The sequence below is a fragment of the Lissotriton helveticus genome, chromosome 11 (assembly GCF_964261635.1).
Source record: "Lissotriton helveticus chromosome 11, aLisHel1.1, whole genome shotgun sequence".
NCBI lineage: Eukaryota > Metazoa > Chordata > Amphibia > Caudata > Salamandridae > Lissotriton > Lissotriton helveticus.
In genome coordinates this window covers 785,360,268-785,380,555 of record NC_136072.1, presented here as the reverse complement: position 1 = coordinate 785,380,555, position 20,288 = coordinate 785,360,268, and the positions used below count along the sequence as shown (strand labels likewise).

Here is a 20,288-nt window from a genome sequence, read left to right as displayed (position 1 = left end):
CATTTGTAAGACTAGCGTTAGCCGTGGTAAGACTGGTACCAACTATGGAACCGGAGGCCAGATAGGTCATCTTGAAAGAAAGCACGCTGTCGAATGGTTTCCGCACCTAGCAAACGTCAAGGGAAAGCGATCCCAAAGGGCAAGTGGCCAAAATATACCCATAGTAGGTGTTTCATCTGAAGATGATGGGGAGGTAGAAGAAGCGTCAGACATGTGTCCGGTTGCACCCAGTACCCCTTGCAGCACCACACCCTCCGTAACACATAGCAGGCACACTGAGAGTCTGGGAGACACACCAATGCGGAAAATGTCAACACTGATCAGAAGTGGGTCGAAGAAGGCATCAGCATCATCCCGTAAATTTGTCCAGCGCACCATTTCAGCCATGTTCTCCTCAGATGCGCAATTTCAACGCAACCACCCAACTGTACGCCTCTATAACACTAAGCTGGCAAAAATGCTAGCGGTGGACCTTCTCCCTTTTTCGTTTGTCGAAGGTGTGGGTTTCCTTGAACTCGTGGCAACATTGGCCCCTAAATGGAAGGTTCCTAGCCGGTACTATTTTGCCAGGGTTGCTGTTCCAGCACTACACAAAGAGGTGCTTGAGTTGGTGGGGGCAGCTTTGCAGAAGAGTGCTGTTCACACTATACACCTGACAACAGACATGTGGACCAGTTGCGCAGCCACTGATTACATGTGCATCACTGCACACTGGGTCTCTTTTTCAGGGGTTATTAAACAGATAAATGCAGGTGGTGACTTGGTCGAGATTTTTAAGGGTGCTCGTAAACATGCAACATTAGCCATGTTTGGCATGGAGAAAAGTCATACTGCAGTCAACATTTTGGCTGACTTTAACAAAAAGGTCTTGAAATGGCTGCGCCCAAGAAATTGCAAGGTTGGTTATGTTTCTACAGATAATGGCAGGAATGTAGTTAGGGCCATGGAGGACGGTTTCTATTTCAGAGTGCCGTGTTTGGCGCACTGTATCAACCTTGTTGTGCAAAATTTTTTGAAAAAAGAACTTGCAGTCGACAAAACACTGACCATCTGCAGAAGAATATGCACACATTTCAACCATTCTTTTAAGGCCCGGAAGGAGCTGAGGCGCAAGCAAAATGAACGTAGAATGCCAGTGAAAGCACTTATCCAGGAGGTGGCAACACGTTGGAACTCAACCTTCTACATGCTTGAGCGTCTGCATGAGCTGTTTCCAGTAGTCAATGAGTATTTCTACAACCTGGGTGGTGATACGACAGGAATGATGCTAGCGGTGGAGCAATGGCAGCTAGTTAAAAGCCTGACAGACATGCTTCGGCCTTTTGAGGTCTTCACGCGTGACGTGAGCAGGGAGGACTGTTCTTTGAGCAAAGCTATCCCACTGTTGCTGAAGCTCGAGCACCAAGTCAAGGTGGTGTCTTCACAATTAAAGGACGTTGGAAAGAACGAAGCACATGAGTTGGCGCAGAGATTATTACAACGCCTAGTTAGCAATGAACGGCTTGTAAATATCAAGAAACAACAGCACTACATTTGTGCTACTATTCTGGATCCACGTTACAAAAAGCCATTGTTTGGCAAAGTAATAATTCCTTTTGAAACATCGGATGTTACAGAGTACAAAGGTTGGCTAGCTCAGTCAGCCATTCGTTTTGAAATAGAACGGAAGGAAACTGTAGGAGAAGACAGTACTACTAGTGAATCAGCAGGCGATCAGGCGTCCCAAAAAAGCCCGTCTGCATCTGTGCCTGTGGCAGAAGTGAGTGACTTTCCCTCTGAGCCGTTAACCACACCAGCAACCGTATCATCTGCACCAGGCGCATGCGATATGTCTGAAGCGAGTTGGCTAACTCAGCTAGGGTTTCCTGGTCCTAGAAAGGACACAGAAGTGCAAAGTACAGGAATCCGGGAGGACATTCTTTCAATGGTGCAGGCCTATCTGGATGACTCAACAGAGGTCAATATTACTGAGGACCCATTGGCGTATTGGCATGGGAAAAGAAAAATATGGCGAGAGCTCACCAACCTGGCTATCAATTACTTGTCTTGCCCACTCGCAAGCGTGTCTTCAGAACGTGTTTTTAGTTCTGCTGGTGGCATTGTGACTTCCAAAAGGTCCCGCCTCTTGCCCGCAAATGTGGAGCGGCTCACCTTGATAAAGATGAACCAGCACTTCATACCACCAGATTACAGAGTACGAGAATGCACGCAGGAAGAAGAGGACACCGCCCTACCCGAGGAAAGTTCTCCTCAGTTACCAGAAGTAACCCCGACTGATGATTTAGCAGAGTATGAGGACGAGTTCTGCTTCCCTGACAGCGAGTTCTGAAAATGACTCAATCATTCATTCATTAATTGTAAATAGTCCTCCTTATTCACTTTTATTCCTGTGTGTCTGTCTTTCTTTAGCAAGTGCTTCATCACATTCCCAACAAAACTGTAATCACCCAATCAAACAACAAGCCCATCAGCAGAACTGTCTTGATTTTGATGCCGCAGCATTCCTCAGGTTCACAACAGTTAGTTGACAAGAACTCAGTCCTGGTCGTCTATCCTGAGTCCTCCTCCTCCAGACTCACCCTATCCATTACCCATAATGCTGATTCCTGGATTCTGCACAATGAAGAAATGAAGAAATGAAGGAGCCAGCCCTCAAACACAAATTACAGGTAAGATAAGCTTTTGGATGGGAGGTAGTATAATGGAGTATTCGGAGAGGCGAGAGAGTGACAGTGGTACTAGCAGCAAAGTCCTAGGGCTCTTGAATTAACAAACTCTGTGACAGGCATTTACTTAGGAAAACATTTGGCCTATTGCACGTGAACGTGTAGGCGTTATATTGCTCGCTTGCCTGTCTCAGGGGTGCTGTCTCTGGGGCTTCTAGGTTTTAGGGTTGTGTCAGCACCGCTACCACATTTCTAATGTTGATTGCTTTTGATTTGCAGAAAATCCACGCCGGGAAACTCCAGTTGTGGCCCTGCTGCAGAACGCGTTAGGACTCTGTGAATTCCAGGTGGAGCCAGCCCTCAAACACAAATTACAGGTAAGATAAGTTTTTGGATGGGAGGTAGTATAATGGAGTATTCGGAGAGGCGAGAGAGTGACAGTGGTACTAGCAGCAAAGTCCTAGGGCTCTTGAATTAACAAACTCTGTGACAGGCATTTACTTAGGAAAACATTTGGCCTATTGCACGTGAACGTGTAGGCGTTATATTGCTCGCTTGCCTGTCTCAGGGGTGCTGTCTCTGGGGCTTCTAGGTTTTAGGGTTGTGTCAGCACCGCTACCACATTTCTAATGTTGATTGCTTTTGATTTGCAGAAAATCCACGCCGGGAAACTCCAGTTGTGGCCCTGCTGCAGAACGCGTTAGGACTCTGTGAATTCCAGGTGGAGCCAGCCCTCAAACACAAATTACAGGTAAGATAAGCTTTTGGATGGGAGGTAGTATAATGGAGTATTCGGAGAGGCGAGAGAGTGACAGTGGTACTAGCAGCAAAGTCCTAGGGCTCTTGAATTAACAAACTCTGTGACAGGCATTTACTTAGGAAAACATTTGGCCTATTGCACGTCAACCAACACGATGACAGTGTTCAGTTAAATGAAATTACTGCAAAACCACCACCCACCCAGCTCAAAAGTAGTAAAAAAACAGGTATGCTCAGATAAAGTTTGAAAAAGTATATTTATATCCCTAACAAAATAATCTCCCGCAAGACCCTCCCTAACCCCAACAAATAAATAGTCCTCAAAAGTCCCCAAAAAACCCAACTCCCAATTCCCACCCCCCAAAAGTCTCAAAAAAAGGGGCAAGTGACACTCTAGGGATGCAAGCTGGTAAGTTTGGCCTCCAGGGCATCATGCTTTAGGGCCAGGGCATCATATTTTTCTTGGAGGATGGCTTGATCTAGGCGGAGGCCCTCCACCACATTTTGAAATTTGTGCCATTTCTGGACCTCCGCCTCTAGGTCTGACACTCTGCGGAGTGCACGGCGCAATCGACCTTTAACAGTGCTGCGAGGTGCAACTTTTGCTGCTCGGCGGTGGCGTCTTCCGGCACGGCTCCGGTTCGCTGGAGCACTGTGCTTACCGGCAGAACGTGGGGTAACAGAGGAGGATGTAGACGATGTTAAGTTTGATGCACTGGAGTGCGTGTCATCCCCCTCGAGTTCCACCAGTCGCCGATATTCGGCAACAGTTGCTTCCAGCCTCCGTTGCCGGGCCAGTACAGCCAGCATACTCCTCGTTGGTTTGGAGGTTTTAGTATTGCCAACTATATGAAGAAAGAAAGACATAATCTGTAAGCAATGCTCTTTAGGAATATGATTAACACAAAATGATTCAGCAGGAAGTTGTGTCACAGTACAACTAGCAACTAGCCAGGGCAGTACAAAACTATTCAGGCCAGTATCATGGGCGTCCGCAGGGAGGGGCGCTTGAATCACCATTTCCCTTCCCACAACTCACTTGTATCCTTGGTTTGGTGCTCTTTCATATGAAAGAGATCTGGCAGAAGTGAGTGATTTTTCCTCTGAGCCGTTAACCACACCAGCAACCGTATCATCTGCACCAGGCCCAGGCGATATGTCTGTTTCCCTCCCTCTCTCTCTCTCTCTCTCTCTCTCTCTCTCTCTCTCTGTCTCCCTCTTTCTGTCTCCCTGTGTCTCCCTCTACCTCGCTGTCTCTCTCTCTCTGTCTCCCTCCCTCACCCTCCCTCTGGCTCCCTCCATCTCTCTCTCTCCGTCTGTCTTCCTCTCTCTCTGTCTCTGCCTCTATCTGTCTTTCGGTCCCAGCCTGCTGTAATTACCATATTGTAATTTGTCACTGGGCCACCACTGGATACACATCATATCCTATCTAAGAGTCAGATAGTACCATGATCCAGCTTACCTGTACTCGCCACCGCCACTGTCTCCTTCCTCACAGTCTGTACTTCTTCTTGGTCCGACTCTTCTAGCGCCGCCTCCTCCCCAGATTGACCCTCGGACTCCGAGTCAATGATGACCACATCCGAGCTGGCCCCGCCACCAGATGTTCCACCTACAAAGTAGATTTAAGAATGTTAGATTACACCACTCCACTAGTATTTGGTCTATGAATGAAAAAATGTGAAAACAACTGAAAAAGTAATTGACTGTCTACTCTAGTCTAAAGTAAATGTCCCTCCTTCCAGGGAAAGCTGTTGTCTTGCTTAATTTTTTTGTCACAATTGTTGAATGCTTGCTTAATTTTAACACACATTATTTTTCTCTGAACAGACAGAAACTGGACTTCTAAGGACAAGAGGAACATCAACTTGAAACCAGGTGAAAGCTCGGCTCGACCACAAGAAATGTGTACCAATCCAGTACTCATCAACTCAGCACCAAGCACTTTTCCATTTCCAACTAACTTTATTTTAATATATGTGTTTACTTAAACTTTTAATAAAGCTTTTAAACTTGAATTGACTCTGTAGTTTTTCCTCCAGAGAGTCCAGACTAGAGTGACTGAGCGGAAAGTTTTGCAATTTTTGGAAGGAGGAATCTGTGCTGCTGACACTACCAGGTTTATTTATACAGTGTGCCAAACACGCCACTCTGAAATATTATTACTCTGGTCTTTGGTGTCCATAGTTCGGTTTGTGGAGAATTGTCCCTGCAACAGTAGGATTATTGATTTTGCTCCTATCTAAACACTATTTCGAAACAATTAAATTAGGAATGCTTGGACAACAATAGGTCCTCTATATTTAAATGAAAACTTACTGGGGCCAGCAAAGGAGCACTCGCCGCCCTGGCCTGCATCCTCCTCCTTTGGAGCCACTGCTGCATCAGATTTTTCGGTCCGCTTGCCCCTGGGCGGACCTGACGTACAACATGAAAGAAATAACAGAAAACATTGATGATTGCTGCTTGCCGATGTCCTTGTCAACCAAATCAAACATTTAGAAAGAACAAGAACCTACTATTTCATCCAAAAAGAGGGCTACAAAGGAAGGACTGCACCTGAGCCTCTACTCTAGGGGCAGATTTACAAGCCCCTTGCAGCTCTTTTGCTCCATTCTTGCGTCAATTTTGTGACGCAGCGCCACAAGAGAGGCGCCATGGTGTGGCGTATATTAACAACGTGACGCATATGGGAGATGCATCCCATTCTAAAACCCTGCGCCATTAGGGAGCATTCCATCGCAAGGGAGGGCGTTCCTGCGCAGGAACGCATGCTAAAAGTGGCTATGGGGAATATATAAAATTTCAATCAGTCATTTAGGACAATGATGCGTCACTGAAACCCTGCGCCTGCATGAAGCAGACTTACGGCTTGACGCAGCATTGCTGGAGCTGCGCCATCGTTGCAACGCAACTCCATCAAAGAGCCGCCTTTACGGCACCGATGCGTAACGCTTCGGTGACGTTTTGGGACCATGGTGTGCCGCATTGTAAATACGGCGCACCATGGGTGGTGCTGCCGTGCCACACACTTTGCAGGGATGCGCAGGTAATTGCTAATCTGACACTTACGGGCATACTTACGAGTTCTGAGCTGGACACCTCCAGATGTGCACCAGAACAAATACGTAACGCAAAACTAACCTTGCGTCACGGCAGATGCGCCGCTATTACAATGCGGCAAACCCTGGCGCAAGGGTAGGCAGATGCGTGACGCATCTCGTGACGAAATAGGGGCGCATCTCTAGAGTCGCGTCGCGGGCGCAATGCAACTATAGCAGTGCTCAGGGCTGCCCAATACTCTACATACCGCATCAGTCCTTACGCCTGCTTCAAGCAAGCAGGCATAAAGAATTGACATAGCAGCGTCGCGGAAGTGCCTGCGTTAAATCTTGTAGATTTCACGCAGGCACTTTTGCGAGGCACACATCTGCCTGACCGGCACCACCCACCCCCCACTCCCCCCCTGCGTGGGAACGCACCCATTGAGGCGCAGGCCCAGGCATTCACGTGGCGCATCTCCTTAGATGCATCACGTTGTACATGACTCGCAGGGATGCGCCACGTTTACGTCGCTGTGCGTCAGGTAAGGCAGTGTAAACGTGGAACAAGGGGCTTGTAAATCTGCCCCTTTGTGTCTAGCATTACGCAGTTCTGTAAAATACACTCATACTCAGCCCAATTAAATGAACACAAAATAGATAACAAATAAGCAGTGGCACCGGCACAGAGAAGGAGAACAGTGCACCTGAAATGCACAGAAGATTTTGAAATATTAATGAAAAAATTGCTACTACTACTCACCAAGACCGGGGACCTCCACTCCCAGCACGTCTAGCAGGTCACGCTCTCGGTCAAGGATGTCGGTCCAGCGGTGGGTGACCTGATTGTAGGTGCGCTGGACCCCCGTGATCTTAAAAAGGGCCCGGCACACCTGCCCCCACCGCTTCCGTCGCTCCTGGCTGTTGGTGTAACCAGCAGCAATCCTGCCGCCTGCCGCGATGGTCCTGGGGAGACGGCGCTGCACGTAAAAAACAAGTGCGCCCACCTCCTCAGGGCTGAAAATCTCCCGGGGCACCACCATTTCCGCCCTCAATCGACCACACGGGAGCCGGGCACGGGCTGCGGTGCCCGTCTTGGGCAGCTTCACAGCTGTCTTGACCATGTTCTGGGCAGGTGTGAGCAGTAAAGAAGAGACAAAATGAAAAAGAATAAGAGTAGGGAAGAAGGAAAGTAAAAGTTTAAAAAAGTAGTTCAAAAGTAAACAAAAATAGCCTAAAACACAAAAATATAGATCTAGAAAAATACAGGGATAGAAAATAAGTTAAATAGATCAAAAAAATATTAAAACAAGCAAAGGATGGCAGAGATATAGAGAGGATAGAAACACCATACCCAGACACATAGGAATGAATGAAAAACAAGATGGCGGCCCGATCACGTGCGCGTAAGTAAGTTCGCACGCGATTTCTCTCGCGAACTCGTGCGAACTTGTATTCGCAAGGCGCGAGTCGGGCGAGATTACACTTAGCGGGCGGAAACGGAAATACGTCACGCAAACAAAATGGCGGCGCCCATACTCAACCTTGAGGTAACTCGCACGAGTTCGCGGCCTCCACGGGCCAGTTCGCACTACGACGCGCCCCGCGAATAGGGCGAAATTACCGAAAAACGAGTTTTGCAAAAGCAAAACGAACGAGCAGGTGCAAAAGTTCGAGCTCATCATTTGTAACCATTTACCTGTAGTGCTTCCTGAAGGGGCCCTCCAGAATCCAGTTGCCTACTTGCAACTATTGTGTGACCCTGCTCTGACAGTCACAGAATAGTTACAAGTATGCCATTGCATCCTGTTAAAAAAAATTATTTACATTGCATTTGCAACAAAAAGGAAAGGGAGCAGACAAGCAGGTGCCAGCCTTCATTAATGTCAGTTGGGGCAGGGCAGGTGTTGTTGTTTGCAAAACTTAAAGCACTTAGCAGGTGTTTGTTCACTCAGTGGTCAATCAGAGGGTGTTGTGATGACACTGAGGGTGGCATGGGTGTGCCAGCCATAGGGTGGCATGGGTGAACCAGAGTGCCAGTGTTGACAGAGGATGGCAGTGCTTTGCTTTGCCCCAATAATGTACACTGGTGAACTAGAGGGTGATGTGATGACACAGAGGGTGACATGGGTGAGCCAGAGGGTGGCATGGGTGACCAAAGAGAGTGCCAGTGGTGACAGAGGGTGGCAGTGATGAAGAAAGCTTAGCAAACAGGCTGGGCACGTAGAAACAACAAGTTCGCTAAACTGGCGACCCGACAAGTAAGTTCGCAATTTGCGAAATAGTACAAAACCCTCGCGAACTTGCAGAAACCCGTGCGAACACACACACCCCCAAAAAATCCGCTAATCCGCGAGAATTCGCGGATTTCACGTATTTTCGCAATCCGCGAATACGCAAATCCGCAAATTCGCGGATTGCGAATCCGCAAAATCCGCCCATGCTTACTTAAAATCAACTTTGCATTTTTTGTCAATTAAAAAAAAATGGAATGTTTCTAGAAATGTGACAAGTTCTCAAATGAAAACAGACGTTTAACTTGCTAAAATTTCTACTTGTACATTTTTAGACACAAATATATGCGTTTCTAATTCGGAATAGACTCTCCTAGGGCCAGATGTAGGTCGGTCGGTAACGGCCGAAAATCGGTATTTTCGGCCGTTACCGATCGGTATCAGAGAAATGGTATGTAGGGACAGTCATTTTACAGTTGGTACATTTACTGATCGGTAAATTTACCGATTCTGTAAAATACCGAATCGGTATTTTTACTGATTCGGTAAATTTGAAATGTAGGTGGGACTCTTCAGAGTCCCACAAGCCTTACCGAATCGGTATTTTACCACCAAATCAATTTGATGGTAAAATACCGATTCCGGTGGGCATGCACATGTGTGCATGCACACCTGTGCCATATGACAGGCAGACCTGCCCTTAGGGCAGGTATGCCTGCCACATGGCACCCGAACCTGTTTTGGGGGTGCTAGTGGGTGTCAAAGTGACACCCCCTGCACCCTTGTGGAAATCGGTATTTACCGATTCGGTAAATACCGAATCGGTAATGCCCATTCATTCCTATGGGCTTCAAAGCCCATAGGAATGAATGGGCATTACCGGTCGATATTTACCGAATCGGTAAATACAGATTTTTACCGATTCGGTAAAAAAACATCTGGATGGTTCTACATGTCCCCCCTTCATATTTACCGATTCTTAATTACCGAATCGGTAAAATTCGGTAATTAAGAATCGGTAAATGAATCCTACCTACATCTGGCCCCTAGTCTTTTCACAGACGATGCGTCTACAAAATTTACATTATTAGAACTGAACACCAGTCTAGCATGTCCTGATGCAAATGTATCACTTGCATTTAAGATAGGACTCTTAAGCACAATCAAAACTATTAGGCGAGCTAGTTCAAAGAGTGTTTACAAAACGCTGTGAGTTACAATCTTTCATTCTTCGAAGGTCAAATAAACTAGAAGCACTGATAATAACAGCTAGTAATTAAGCAGTAGAAGACCATTCGATGTTCAGTGTGTATTTCCTTTAATATTGGTCAACATCATAAAAAAGTTAGGGATATTTATTTTTCTGGACATTGTGAGGTACAAAAATCATGACACTCCTAACAAAATTACATTTGAACTGCTTCGTAAACAATGACAGTAAACTTTTTTGGAGGATGCCTATAATCTCCACCTCAAATCCCTTTCCTCAGTTATTTATTCTTTTCAATGACCAGTAATGCTCACCTGTACAAAGAAGATTTTTGGGACAGCTGCCAGTGCCGGGCACCTCTCTGGTGATAATAGTTTAAAGATGTTGTCCAACTTGACTGGTGTACCGTAGAGGTCATAAATAGCACCTTCCTCACCATGGCTGGAAAGAACGCTCAGGAAGAATTCACCCTGCTTCTCACTACTTTCTGAAAAGATGATAAGGATACATTATGTGATATTAATTGATTACACACCAAAGTGCTGACATGAGGTTATGTTGTTACTCCATTAAATGTGTCTTACTTTATGAATATTAGTAGGATGGAAAAAAAATGGATCATGCCAGAATTCGACCCACTGCCCTGCAGGATGCACAGAACCCGCTATAGACAGAACACCTGTCCACTGAGTTATGGAAGTTATGATTAGGATACGTCCCGCTGTTTTCTGCAGTAGATACTTTACCCACCATCCTATCTTCTGGCATTTGATCCTGTAATATGTGGATTACACGCAATATTCTGTACTGAGTGCCGACCACAGTAGCAGGGTTGGATTGGCATTAAAAACCGGCCAGGGCATGTTAAAAAAAAAAGTGGCCCATATTTGCATATTGCCTGTTCACAAAACACTGCTTTGGCGAAGTTTTATAAAAAAAAAAGAAGGGGGTGGGGGGTGGGAGTCTCTGACAGAGCCATGTTTTCTTAAGTTTACTTACATAAAAAAACACACCTGAAAACAAGTGAGGCTACTTCTGCTCAGGCAACCGCTGCCACCCCCCCCCTCCCCCTGAATATGCATACATAAATTGGCCGGCCCAGCAAGATAAACCTCTGCCCATTGATAAAAGGAAGGTAATGGACGCTCATCTGCCTCGAGAAAGGCCACTCAGGCACCCACTTGGCCGATGGCAGCATCTGAACACACCAGAAAAAGCCCAAATCGGGCCCCAAGCTGCCCAAAAAAATACCACAGCTGGAACTCATATAACAGCCCCTCAGCCATTGCCCGAGTGCCCGCCTTACCAATCCGACCCTGCACAGTTGCCTAATTTTTACACAGGGTAGCTGCTGATAAATAAAGTCACTACAATAAAGTCTATGCACATTTGGATATAGTTCTAAACATTCTAAACTAAAATATATATTCTTCCCAGAATGCATCACAGCTCTATAGGAAGTTGAAATACAAAAACAATTGTGGTGAAATATACAGCATTATACCAAACATTCAGATAAAACGCCTTTTATTTAATTCTGTTTTAATGAATTTTATTTCAAAGTTTAATTTAACCAGAACCAAGTAGTTGAAAAGAATTGCAGTAGCTATTTTAACATTTCTAACAGGTAGAATGTAATTAACATCTTCACATTGAAACAAGCATTTCCCTTGCTAATACGTCTGGGCTATAAAAACGAAAGTGACTCGTCTCTTCTGTCAGAGGTGAATATAGGCACTCAAAGTCATTATAGATGCACTGTGTCGATTTTCCCTGCAGTCATACATCCACCCAGTCATCCGTTGACTCATTCTTGCATTCACCCACTGGCATTCCATCACAATAAAACACACACATAAATCCAACAGATATATGCAAAAAAAATAAAAGAAAAAAGAAAAGATGATGTTGACATGCGGGCACATGTTCCACAATAAAGAATAAAATTAGACATGGTAGTGGACAGCCATGTTGCAATGGTATTGTATATATTATATTGTTTTTTAACGTTCAAATATAGCAGCCACCTTTAGAAGCAATGTGTGACACCTTGGATCAGTAAAATCAAAGATACCCTAAGCACAGTTCCCATTCCAAAATTGACAATCAGTAAACTTCGCTTGTGGTGGCCTTATTGAAACCATAAAACAATGATTCACTACGGACAATACCGTTTCAAGTTCACTACCCTGTTTAGAAGCAGTGACCGTGTGAGAAAGGCATAAAAGGGAGAAAGGAGGAAGTCAAAAATAGAAAACAATGGCAGAGGGAAAATACAGAGATGAAAAAGAACCATCAAGAGTGAGACAAAAAATGGGAAATATAGTGTGGTGGAAGAAATGGGCATGGAAAGGAATCACGATGAGGCAGCCTTGGAATCCAGCAACTCTGGCATTCAGCAGCACCTACTGTGAGCTCATAAAAAACTGTGCAGTTTTTATTTTATTTATTTATTTACAAAAAAGCAAGCACTGGCTGTACTGAATACATTCAGGACGGTAGGTGATCTGGCAGATGTAGTGCTGACTACTAGATGGAATCAGGGCCAGCTTTAGCGGTGGTGGCTCCTGGTGCGACAATGTTTGCTGCCACCCGCACCATCCATGGTGGAGGAGGTGACCACTGTTGGGATCACCTGAGTTCTCCGCAGGGGCAGGAAGCAGGAGCCAGATGAATAGATCCCAACTTCCCTCTACCACTTGCCCGCCCAACGAGGTCCAAGCAATGCCAGTGAATAGGGGGAAGAGGGGAGACAAGGGAAGGAGAGACAGGGCAGGTTCGGCACACGTCTAACACCACAAAAAGTTTCGCTAGGATCCGGAAGAATACCTGCAAACAGAAGGTCACATTAGCAGTTTGAATAGGCTAGGGTCAACATACAAAACTAACAATCTGTTAATATTTCTACCTGGAAGTCTCCCCTCTTCCGCTTGTGTCCACAATAAAATTAAAAGAATAGGGCAACTGGTGCAATGTTCCTAAATACAAATAAAGATAATGTAAGCGCCTAAACACTAAGACACAGTAGGATAATATGAAGTATAGTAATTTCAATTCTTACCCCCTGGAATGTATGAGGAACATGTAATGCATGATGGCTTAAGAACGAAAATAAATATATTTGGGTTGTTAACAGCACAACCTTTCTTAATGACCAACGCAATTGTAATGAGTAGCCATCTAACAATTAAGCAAACTAAATAGTATAGAGCTCAAAGAGAAAGTTAAAAACAACTGCCAACTCCCAAGACCGAGAGCTCCTTCAAAGTCCAGCCATGAGCTCCTTAACTACAGAAGCCGAGGTAACTGGTTGTTTGTTGCATAATGAACACCACATCTAATATGCCAAATAAGGTCAGAGGGTACTGAGCACGAAATAACAATAAGGGGAATGCAGATGCCAGAACGCCGCTGAAAAGATCCCCAGTACAGCAAGCCAAGGGAGCCTTATGGAGAGCGGACCACCTGACAAGCGCTAGCCGTTACCGCCAAATTGAGAAACTCATCACGAAGGTAACAAGCGAAGGGAGGAACGTTAGGGAAGTCCTGAGCCGTCTTCAGTGATTTCAGTGATCGAGAAACAGAAGATCAGCACACCACCACTCCGACGGGGAAAACAGGAACCAGGCGAAACGCTAGTAGGGTGACCAACTGGCATTGGTGCAAATTCAGGACGGTGAGTGTAAAAGTTCAGGACAAAGGGGCAAAATTCAGGACACAAATTCAGGACAGGACGTCAAATTTCAGGACAAAACTTCAGGACAATAGGTACGTTTTACAGACACATCAGAGGTCGCGCAATAGTATATAAGTAAGCCCAGCCATTTCCAAACATATTCAACCATTTGCAAACCTATCCATCATGTATCCTTCCATCTATCATTTCACTCATCCATCCCTTCATCCATCCCCTCATCCATCCTTTCACTCATCCTCCATTATCCATACATCCATCCACCCTTTCACCCTATCCATCTGTACACTTATCCATCCACTCTTCATCCCATCCATCCATTCACTCATCCATTCAGCCATTTACCCTTTCACCAATCCAGCCATCCTTTCACTTACTAATCCTTCTACCCATCCACTCTTTTAGTCATCCATCCATCCTCCCTTTCTCTCTCCATTGAGCCTTTGACTTAGCCATCCTTCCTTCCATCCATCCATCCACCCACCCATCCATCCATCTACTCATCCACTCATGAATCCATCCATTGACCCTATCATTCATCCATCTATCATTTCACTCCTTCACACATCTATTCATCCTTTTGTCCATCTACCCTCCCTTTCACTCACTCATCCATCCTTACATCTACCCTTTCACTCATATGTCCAGTCATTCACCCTTGCACTTATCAATCCATCAATCCATCCATCATTTCACTCATCCACCTACCCACCCATCATCCACCCAACCATCCACCCACCCACCATCCACCCACCCACTCATCCATCCTTTCACCCACCCACCATCCAATCCACTGATCCATCCTTTCACCCACCATCCATCCACCCACCCACTCATCCATCCATCCATCCTTTCACCCACCCACTCATCATCCATCCATCCTTTCACCCACCCACTCATCATCCATCCATCCATCCTTTCACCCACCCACTCTCCATCCATCCATCCTTTCACCCACCCATCATCCATCCATCCATCCTTCTCCTCATCATCCATCCATCCTTTTCCCTCATCATCCATCCATCCTTCTACCCACCCACTCATCATCCATCCATCCTTCCCCTCATCATCCATCCATCCTTCCCCTCATCATCCATCCATCCTTTCACCCACCCCCTCATCATCCATCCAATCCCTCATCATCCATCCATCCTTTCACCCACCCCTCATCATCCATCCATCCACCCTTCCCCTCATCATCCATCCTTTCACCCACCCCCTCATCATCCATCCATCCATACTTCCCCTCATCATCCATCCATACATCCTTCCCCTCATCATCCATCCTTCCCCTCATCATCCATCCTTCCCCTCATCATCCATCCATCCATCCTTTCACCCACCCATCCATCCTTCCCCTCCATCCATCCCCTCATCCATCCCCTCATCCATCCATCCATCACCTCATCCATCCCCTCATCCATCCATCCATCCCCTCATCCATCCATCCTTCCCCTCATCCATCCATCCTTCCTTCCCCTCATCCATCCATCCCCTCATCCATCCATCCTTCCCCTCATCCATCCATCCCCTCATCCATCCTTCCTTTCATCCATCATCCATCCTTCCCCTCACCCATCCATCCATCCCATCCATTTATCCTTCCCCTCATCCATCCATCCTTCTCCTCATCCATCATCCTTCCCCCATCCATCTTTCCCTCATCCATCATCCAGCTACCCTTCCACCCATACATCCAGCTATTTACATTTTCTCTCCATCCATCCCCTCACTCATCAATCCATCCATCCTCTCTCATTATCAATGTATTCAATCTTTCATTCATCCATTCACCCTTTCACTAATTCATCCACCCATTCACCCATCCCTTCACTTACTTACTCGCCCACCTTTCCATATTAATTTTGAGCTCAGCCCTTTTGAGAAGAGGCCCATCAAGAACTTCACCCTCGCTGCAGGGGCCGTTCCAGGACTGGGACAGAAGCCACCCAGGGCGGAGACAAGATCCACCACAGGGAGGGACAAGAGCCATCACAGGCGGGGGTGGACTGGAGCCACAACATGGGGGGACAGGAGCCATCACAGGCGGGGGGTGGACTGGAGCCATCACTGAGGGGAGGGCAGGAGCCACCACAGGAGAGGGAACAGGATCCACCAGGGTGGGCACAGGGGTGGGCATGCAGTATTCTAGTATCATCTTGGGCTCCTCGCCCCCTCCTGCACAAGACAACGAGAAGACAGGCTAGGCTCTCTGTCCAAAATGCCATCCCCCACTGGGATGTACAGTACTTACAGGAGATACTCTAAGAGAACTGATTGAACTGGTTGTCCTTCATACTTTGTTAATCAGTGTGGGTGCGATTGTGACATTTCTTTATTGTATTACATTATAGACTGCATGTTTGAAGAACCGAGGTTTGCTTACAATTTAGTGACAGTAATTACGCTCAGAACCACGTGCTGCCTCGGTGTAATCAGGGCAGGTTCTAGGATGTTTGGGGCACTGGGTAGAAATGGAATGTGTGAGCCCCTCTCTAAATAGCAGAGACATGATGCATTCAGGGCTGTTTGCATGTGAATAGATGTCGCTGCTCCTGAACCTGCAGCCCCTCCCTCTCAGTCACCTTCGAAGCACCTCTTAACAGGTCATCTAGGGCCCGAGGTGTGGGGGTTGCCATCCCGCTGTGCCTCTCCAATGCTGCTGAGTATCTGAGGAGCTTTGGTGCAGCATCGGAGTGAAGAAGGGAGGTGGGTGCAAGCTGTGCCGGCTTTAGGGTGGGGCGACCGGTGCCCTGTTAAAATGACGGACAAATGGCGTCCGTTAAAGAATCCTTCACGGACAACGGACAGACGGTCGAAATTACGGACTGTCCGTGAAATTTACGGACGGTTGGTCACCCTAAACGCTAGTACGCTGTAATTCAGGACCCAGAAGAGAAGGACAAAGCCCGAAATGACGACACGAGGCAACAATTAAAACGCGAATCGTCTGTGTGAGTGACGCATCGCGATTTTTACAGGCAGAGACTCCGACTCCACCTCCTTCTTTAAGGCGGCATGCACTCTAGCTCCCGTTCAACCATGACAACCACCTCCACCACGAATTTCCTCACCACCACCTTTTAACAGTGCCCCTCAAGGCTCTATAACCACTCTGTTCGAGATGCATTTAATTAGTTATATAGGGTCACTCATACCAGCAGGGCTGGCTTTAGGGTGGTGCAACTGGTGCGGCCACACTGGGCGCGGCCCTGGAGGAGGGCACTGACCTCAAGGTGGTGGGGGGGGGGCTTTTTCAATATTATTTACAAGCCATAGTTGCTGCTTATTTATCTTACGCAACTAACAACCATTGACAAGCCAATAGTCACGACTTGTAGGTATGATGCTACTTGTATCATATCTGGATGCAATGAAGGAAACAGCAAAATACAAGTCGGGCAGTACACTATGCTAAGCACAGATTTTTAGTTTACGTGTTTTAAGACAAACCCTAAATTACATTGGCCACGCCCCTTTGGAAGACCCCTTAGGTTTTTTCATCCCACTTAGATCCCTGCATGGAAGTTTGCTGCATTCAATGCCTGAAGGGGTCGACCACGCCAAATCTTCTGCTGTGGAAAGAAACAAAACTGCAATGCACCAAACTGCACTGGTGGTGCAACTGTCATTGCGCCTGGCAAGGAAAACATTATTTGCCTTTGCAAATCACAGTGTATAGGGGGAGTCACAGAGACAATCCCATTCTCAGTCACTACTTGACTAGCTGCACATCCCCACAAACCAAATTTCTTTCTGGGATGAAAACCTCCCAAGAGTGTCGAAAAGCACTGCAATAAAAATTATACTAAATAACAATAACCATCTGCAAAGTGGAAGCAGTGAGGAATAGATTCCCCTTTGTGAAAGGAGGCTGCCGGCATCGAGGAGCTCTGAATTCGGGCACTACATGCCAGCTGGTGTCCTTTTGCGAGGTGCCAGGTTAAGTGGCATTGGAAACACGAGAAGAGGTCTGCACCGTCGAGGGCTGCTGTCGGTTGCAGGCCTCCATTTTCTGCATTTGAGATTCACAGTAGGAACTCTGTACAGTTAGTATTAAATGAGTCACAATATCGCAGTCGAAACGGCGACTTGCAACATTTCTGCAGGTGCTAAAGAATCGCTTCATCAAGCACAGCAAAAAAACTGGTGAGTCTCTATTCAGGCGCTATAGTATATATGGAAGACATGGCTTGGCAGTTCAGCAGGACTGTTCCCATGAGGTACAGGGTCAGACTGATTTGCATATGGCCATGTCTGAACTGGGGTGGCGGAGTGAGCTAAAGAATGATGATGGATTAAACCCAGATCAGTTGACTAGGGGTGAGTGCTTGCAATGTTCAACACTCCGTCCATCATCCCCTTTGGTTTTGCTTTGTTCACCCTAAGTTAGCAGGGTATCCCCAGACGTGGGTCCCTTGCTCACTTTGCCACTGGATTCAAGCTAGCCTGGCTGATGATGGCTGATTAGCCAGAAACCGGTCCCAGGATGCTTGTTTCTGGTCCAGGGAAGACCTGGCTTCCCCCCTCGGGCTTTCCTGTGTGCTCTTCTCTGCTGTTGTGTGCAAGCACAAGCTTATCTCACCTGCGCAGCTCCTTCAGGTGAGATGAGCCGAGAGTTTACCTTATATGGCACCTGCTCATTAAAGATTAGTTTACTGATGCTTGAGCACTAACGAAATCAGGCAGCAGCTGCTTTTCGAATTGCTTTCCAGCTGGATGGCCTTGCTCTCCTTGAGACTTTATCACCCTTTGGCCATCACTGGATGCACAAGAATGCTGCTGGGCTGCCCACGGAAGTTAGGTCATTGAACTAGTATTGGAACCTGAGCTGGCTGGGGGGCCTGCTGCCTGCGTGCTTCCAGTCTGATAGCAAATATGTCTGACAAAGGAGAGCCATTGCATTACATAGTACCAGGCCCATAGCCAGGGTGATATATTTGGGGGGGGGGGGGGCAGGCCCCCAGAAGTCATAGCATGTGAGGGATGCTTAAGGGTAGAAAATCTTTGGAAAAATGTCTGCAATATGGTTAAGAAGTTAAAGATTGATTATTTTTTTCTTTTATATTCTAGTATTTCTCCACAAATTAGCTTTATATTTTACCACGCACTAGCAAAGCCAATAGGTTTTGCTTCAGCCAGTGATATGTTTAGCCACTTAACAAGTCACCGTACAAACATGCATTCTGTCACTCATCTCTGCAATCAAGCATCCTTTCATCAAGACTCACTCTTGCGTTTGCCCACGTACACAATCACAATTAAACACACAACAACTCAGGCAACACAAAAGAATACAAGTAGAAACAAGCATTTACAATGCAACAGGTTGCACATTACTGAAAGTTTGAGCTATTGGCATTGCTAATAATAATGCAACACCAACAGCTCAAATGTTCAGTAATGCAAGACCTATTGCATTGTAAATGTACAAGTACAGATTCGACTGGAGTTTCGAAGTGTCCTGAGTTGTTGTCACTTGCAGGACAGGAGGAGTACTGATCTGAGAGTAAAAGTGTCCTTGCACATTGTGGGGGTCAATCAGGGCTTTAAGTGGGCAGGGGTCGGCCGGTGCTCAGCAGCAGCAGTTTTTAAAAACAGGTGCAGAGGCGGGTCCCTATTGGGCTTTCCATATTTACCCTTAGGATGAACAAAACCACCAAACCTTAACTCTGCAATAGTACAATCCGTCACTACTTTGATATAACTTCAAAGAGACTCTTTTTTCAGTTTCTTATTGTGCAAACTTGGCAGTGGTGTAGCAACGGGGGTAGCAAGGGGGGGAGGGGGGGGTGGATCGCCCCAGACCACAAGAATTTTGGGGGCGATGGTCTCTCCCCACCTCCTCGCTCGTACCAGTGGCAGTTGCGGGGCAGGAGCCGCACGGGAATTGCCCCAGCACCCCTTGTGGGCTACCCGTTGTCCATGAAGGGGACCCTCCTAAGAGGGTGGCCGCCTTAGTGCCACATGAGGGCACACGAAACAGGCTAGTGTGTTGGGCCCCCCCTTGAAGGGTCCGTGCGCAGCGTCACTTCCAGTATGGGGTGGGCGGGGATGACGTATAAGGGACTCTCCCCACCCACCTGGCGGGCTCTTTGCCGCTGTCCTCAATGCTGTTTCTCTCCCTACCGCTTACCCAGATAAGTGCAAGGGAGGGGTGGGAGAAGTGTTCTACCTTGTTATTTTGTGTTGCAGGTGGAGTTACAGGGTGATCCAGAAGCTGTAAGGTACAGAGGGGTACCCTCTGCAGGAGCACAACAAGGGTGCAAAGGCCAAATATCCACAGGGAGGTCCTCGCGTGGCACCCTGAAGGAGCGACGGCGCCCCTGAGCCAGTACCGCCCCCCACTCTTACATGTCAAAAGCCGCACCATGTGACCAATGGTCTAGCTACGCCACTGAAACTTGGAGCGCTTTACATCAGCACTGGTTACATTAAACACAGGTATATTCATTTTTTGAAGCACGGGATGTCAGGCTCGAAGGTCCGCTGCTGTAGCCTTATGCCACAACCTTGCCCACAAGAGCGAGTAGCATTTTCAATATTAAATTCAAGGAAGTGATAGTTGTTGCTTATTTATCTTTTGCAACTTACAACCATTGGCAAGGACAATAATCCTGGCTTATTGTAGGTGTAATGTTCCTTGTTGTGTTATATATGTGGATGAATGGGCAGAAGCAGCAA

At 46.8% G+C, this 20,288-nt stretch overlaps 1 protein-coding gene across 1 annotated transcript in view; it reads right to left on the bottom strand.

The window, feature by feature from the left end:
* Positions 1–20,288, bottom strand: part of LOC144791923 (caspase-7-like) — a 204,575-nt gene that overhangs the window by 119,920 nt on the left and 64,367 nt on the right. Inside the window, exon 2 of the mRNA XM_078666734.1 lies at positions 10,225–10,397. Coding sequence (XP_078522860.1) covers positions 10,225–10,397 — 173 coding nt within the window. The remainder of the gene's footprint in view (positions 1–10,224; positions 10,398–20,288) is intronic.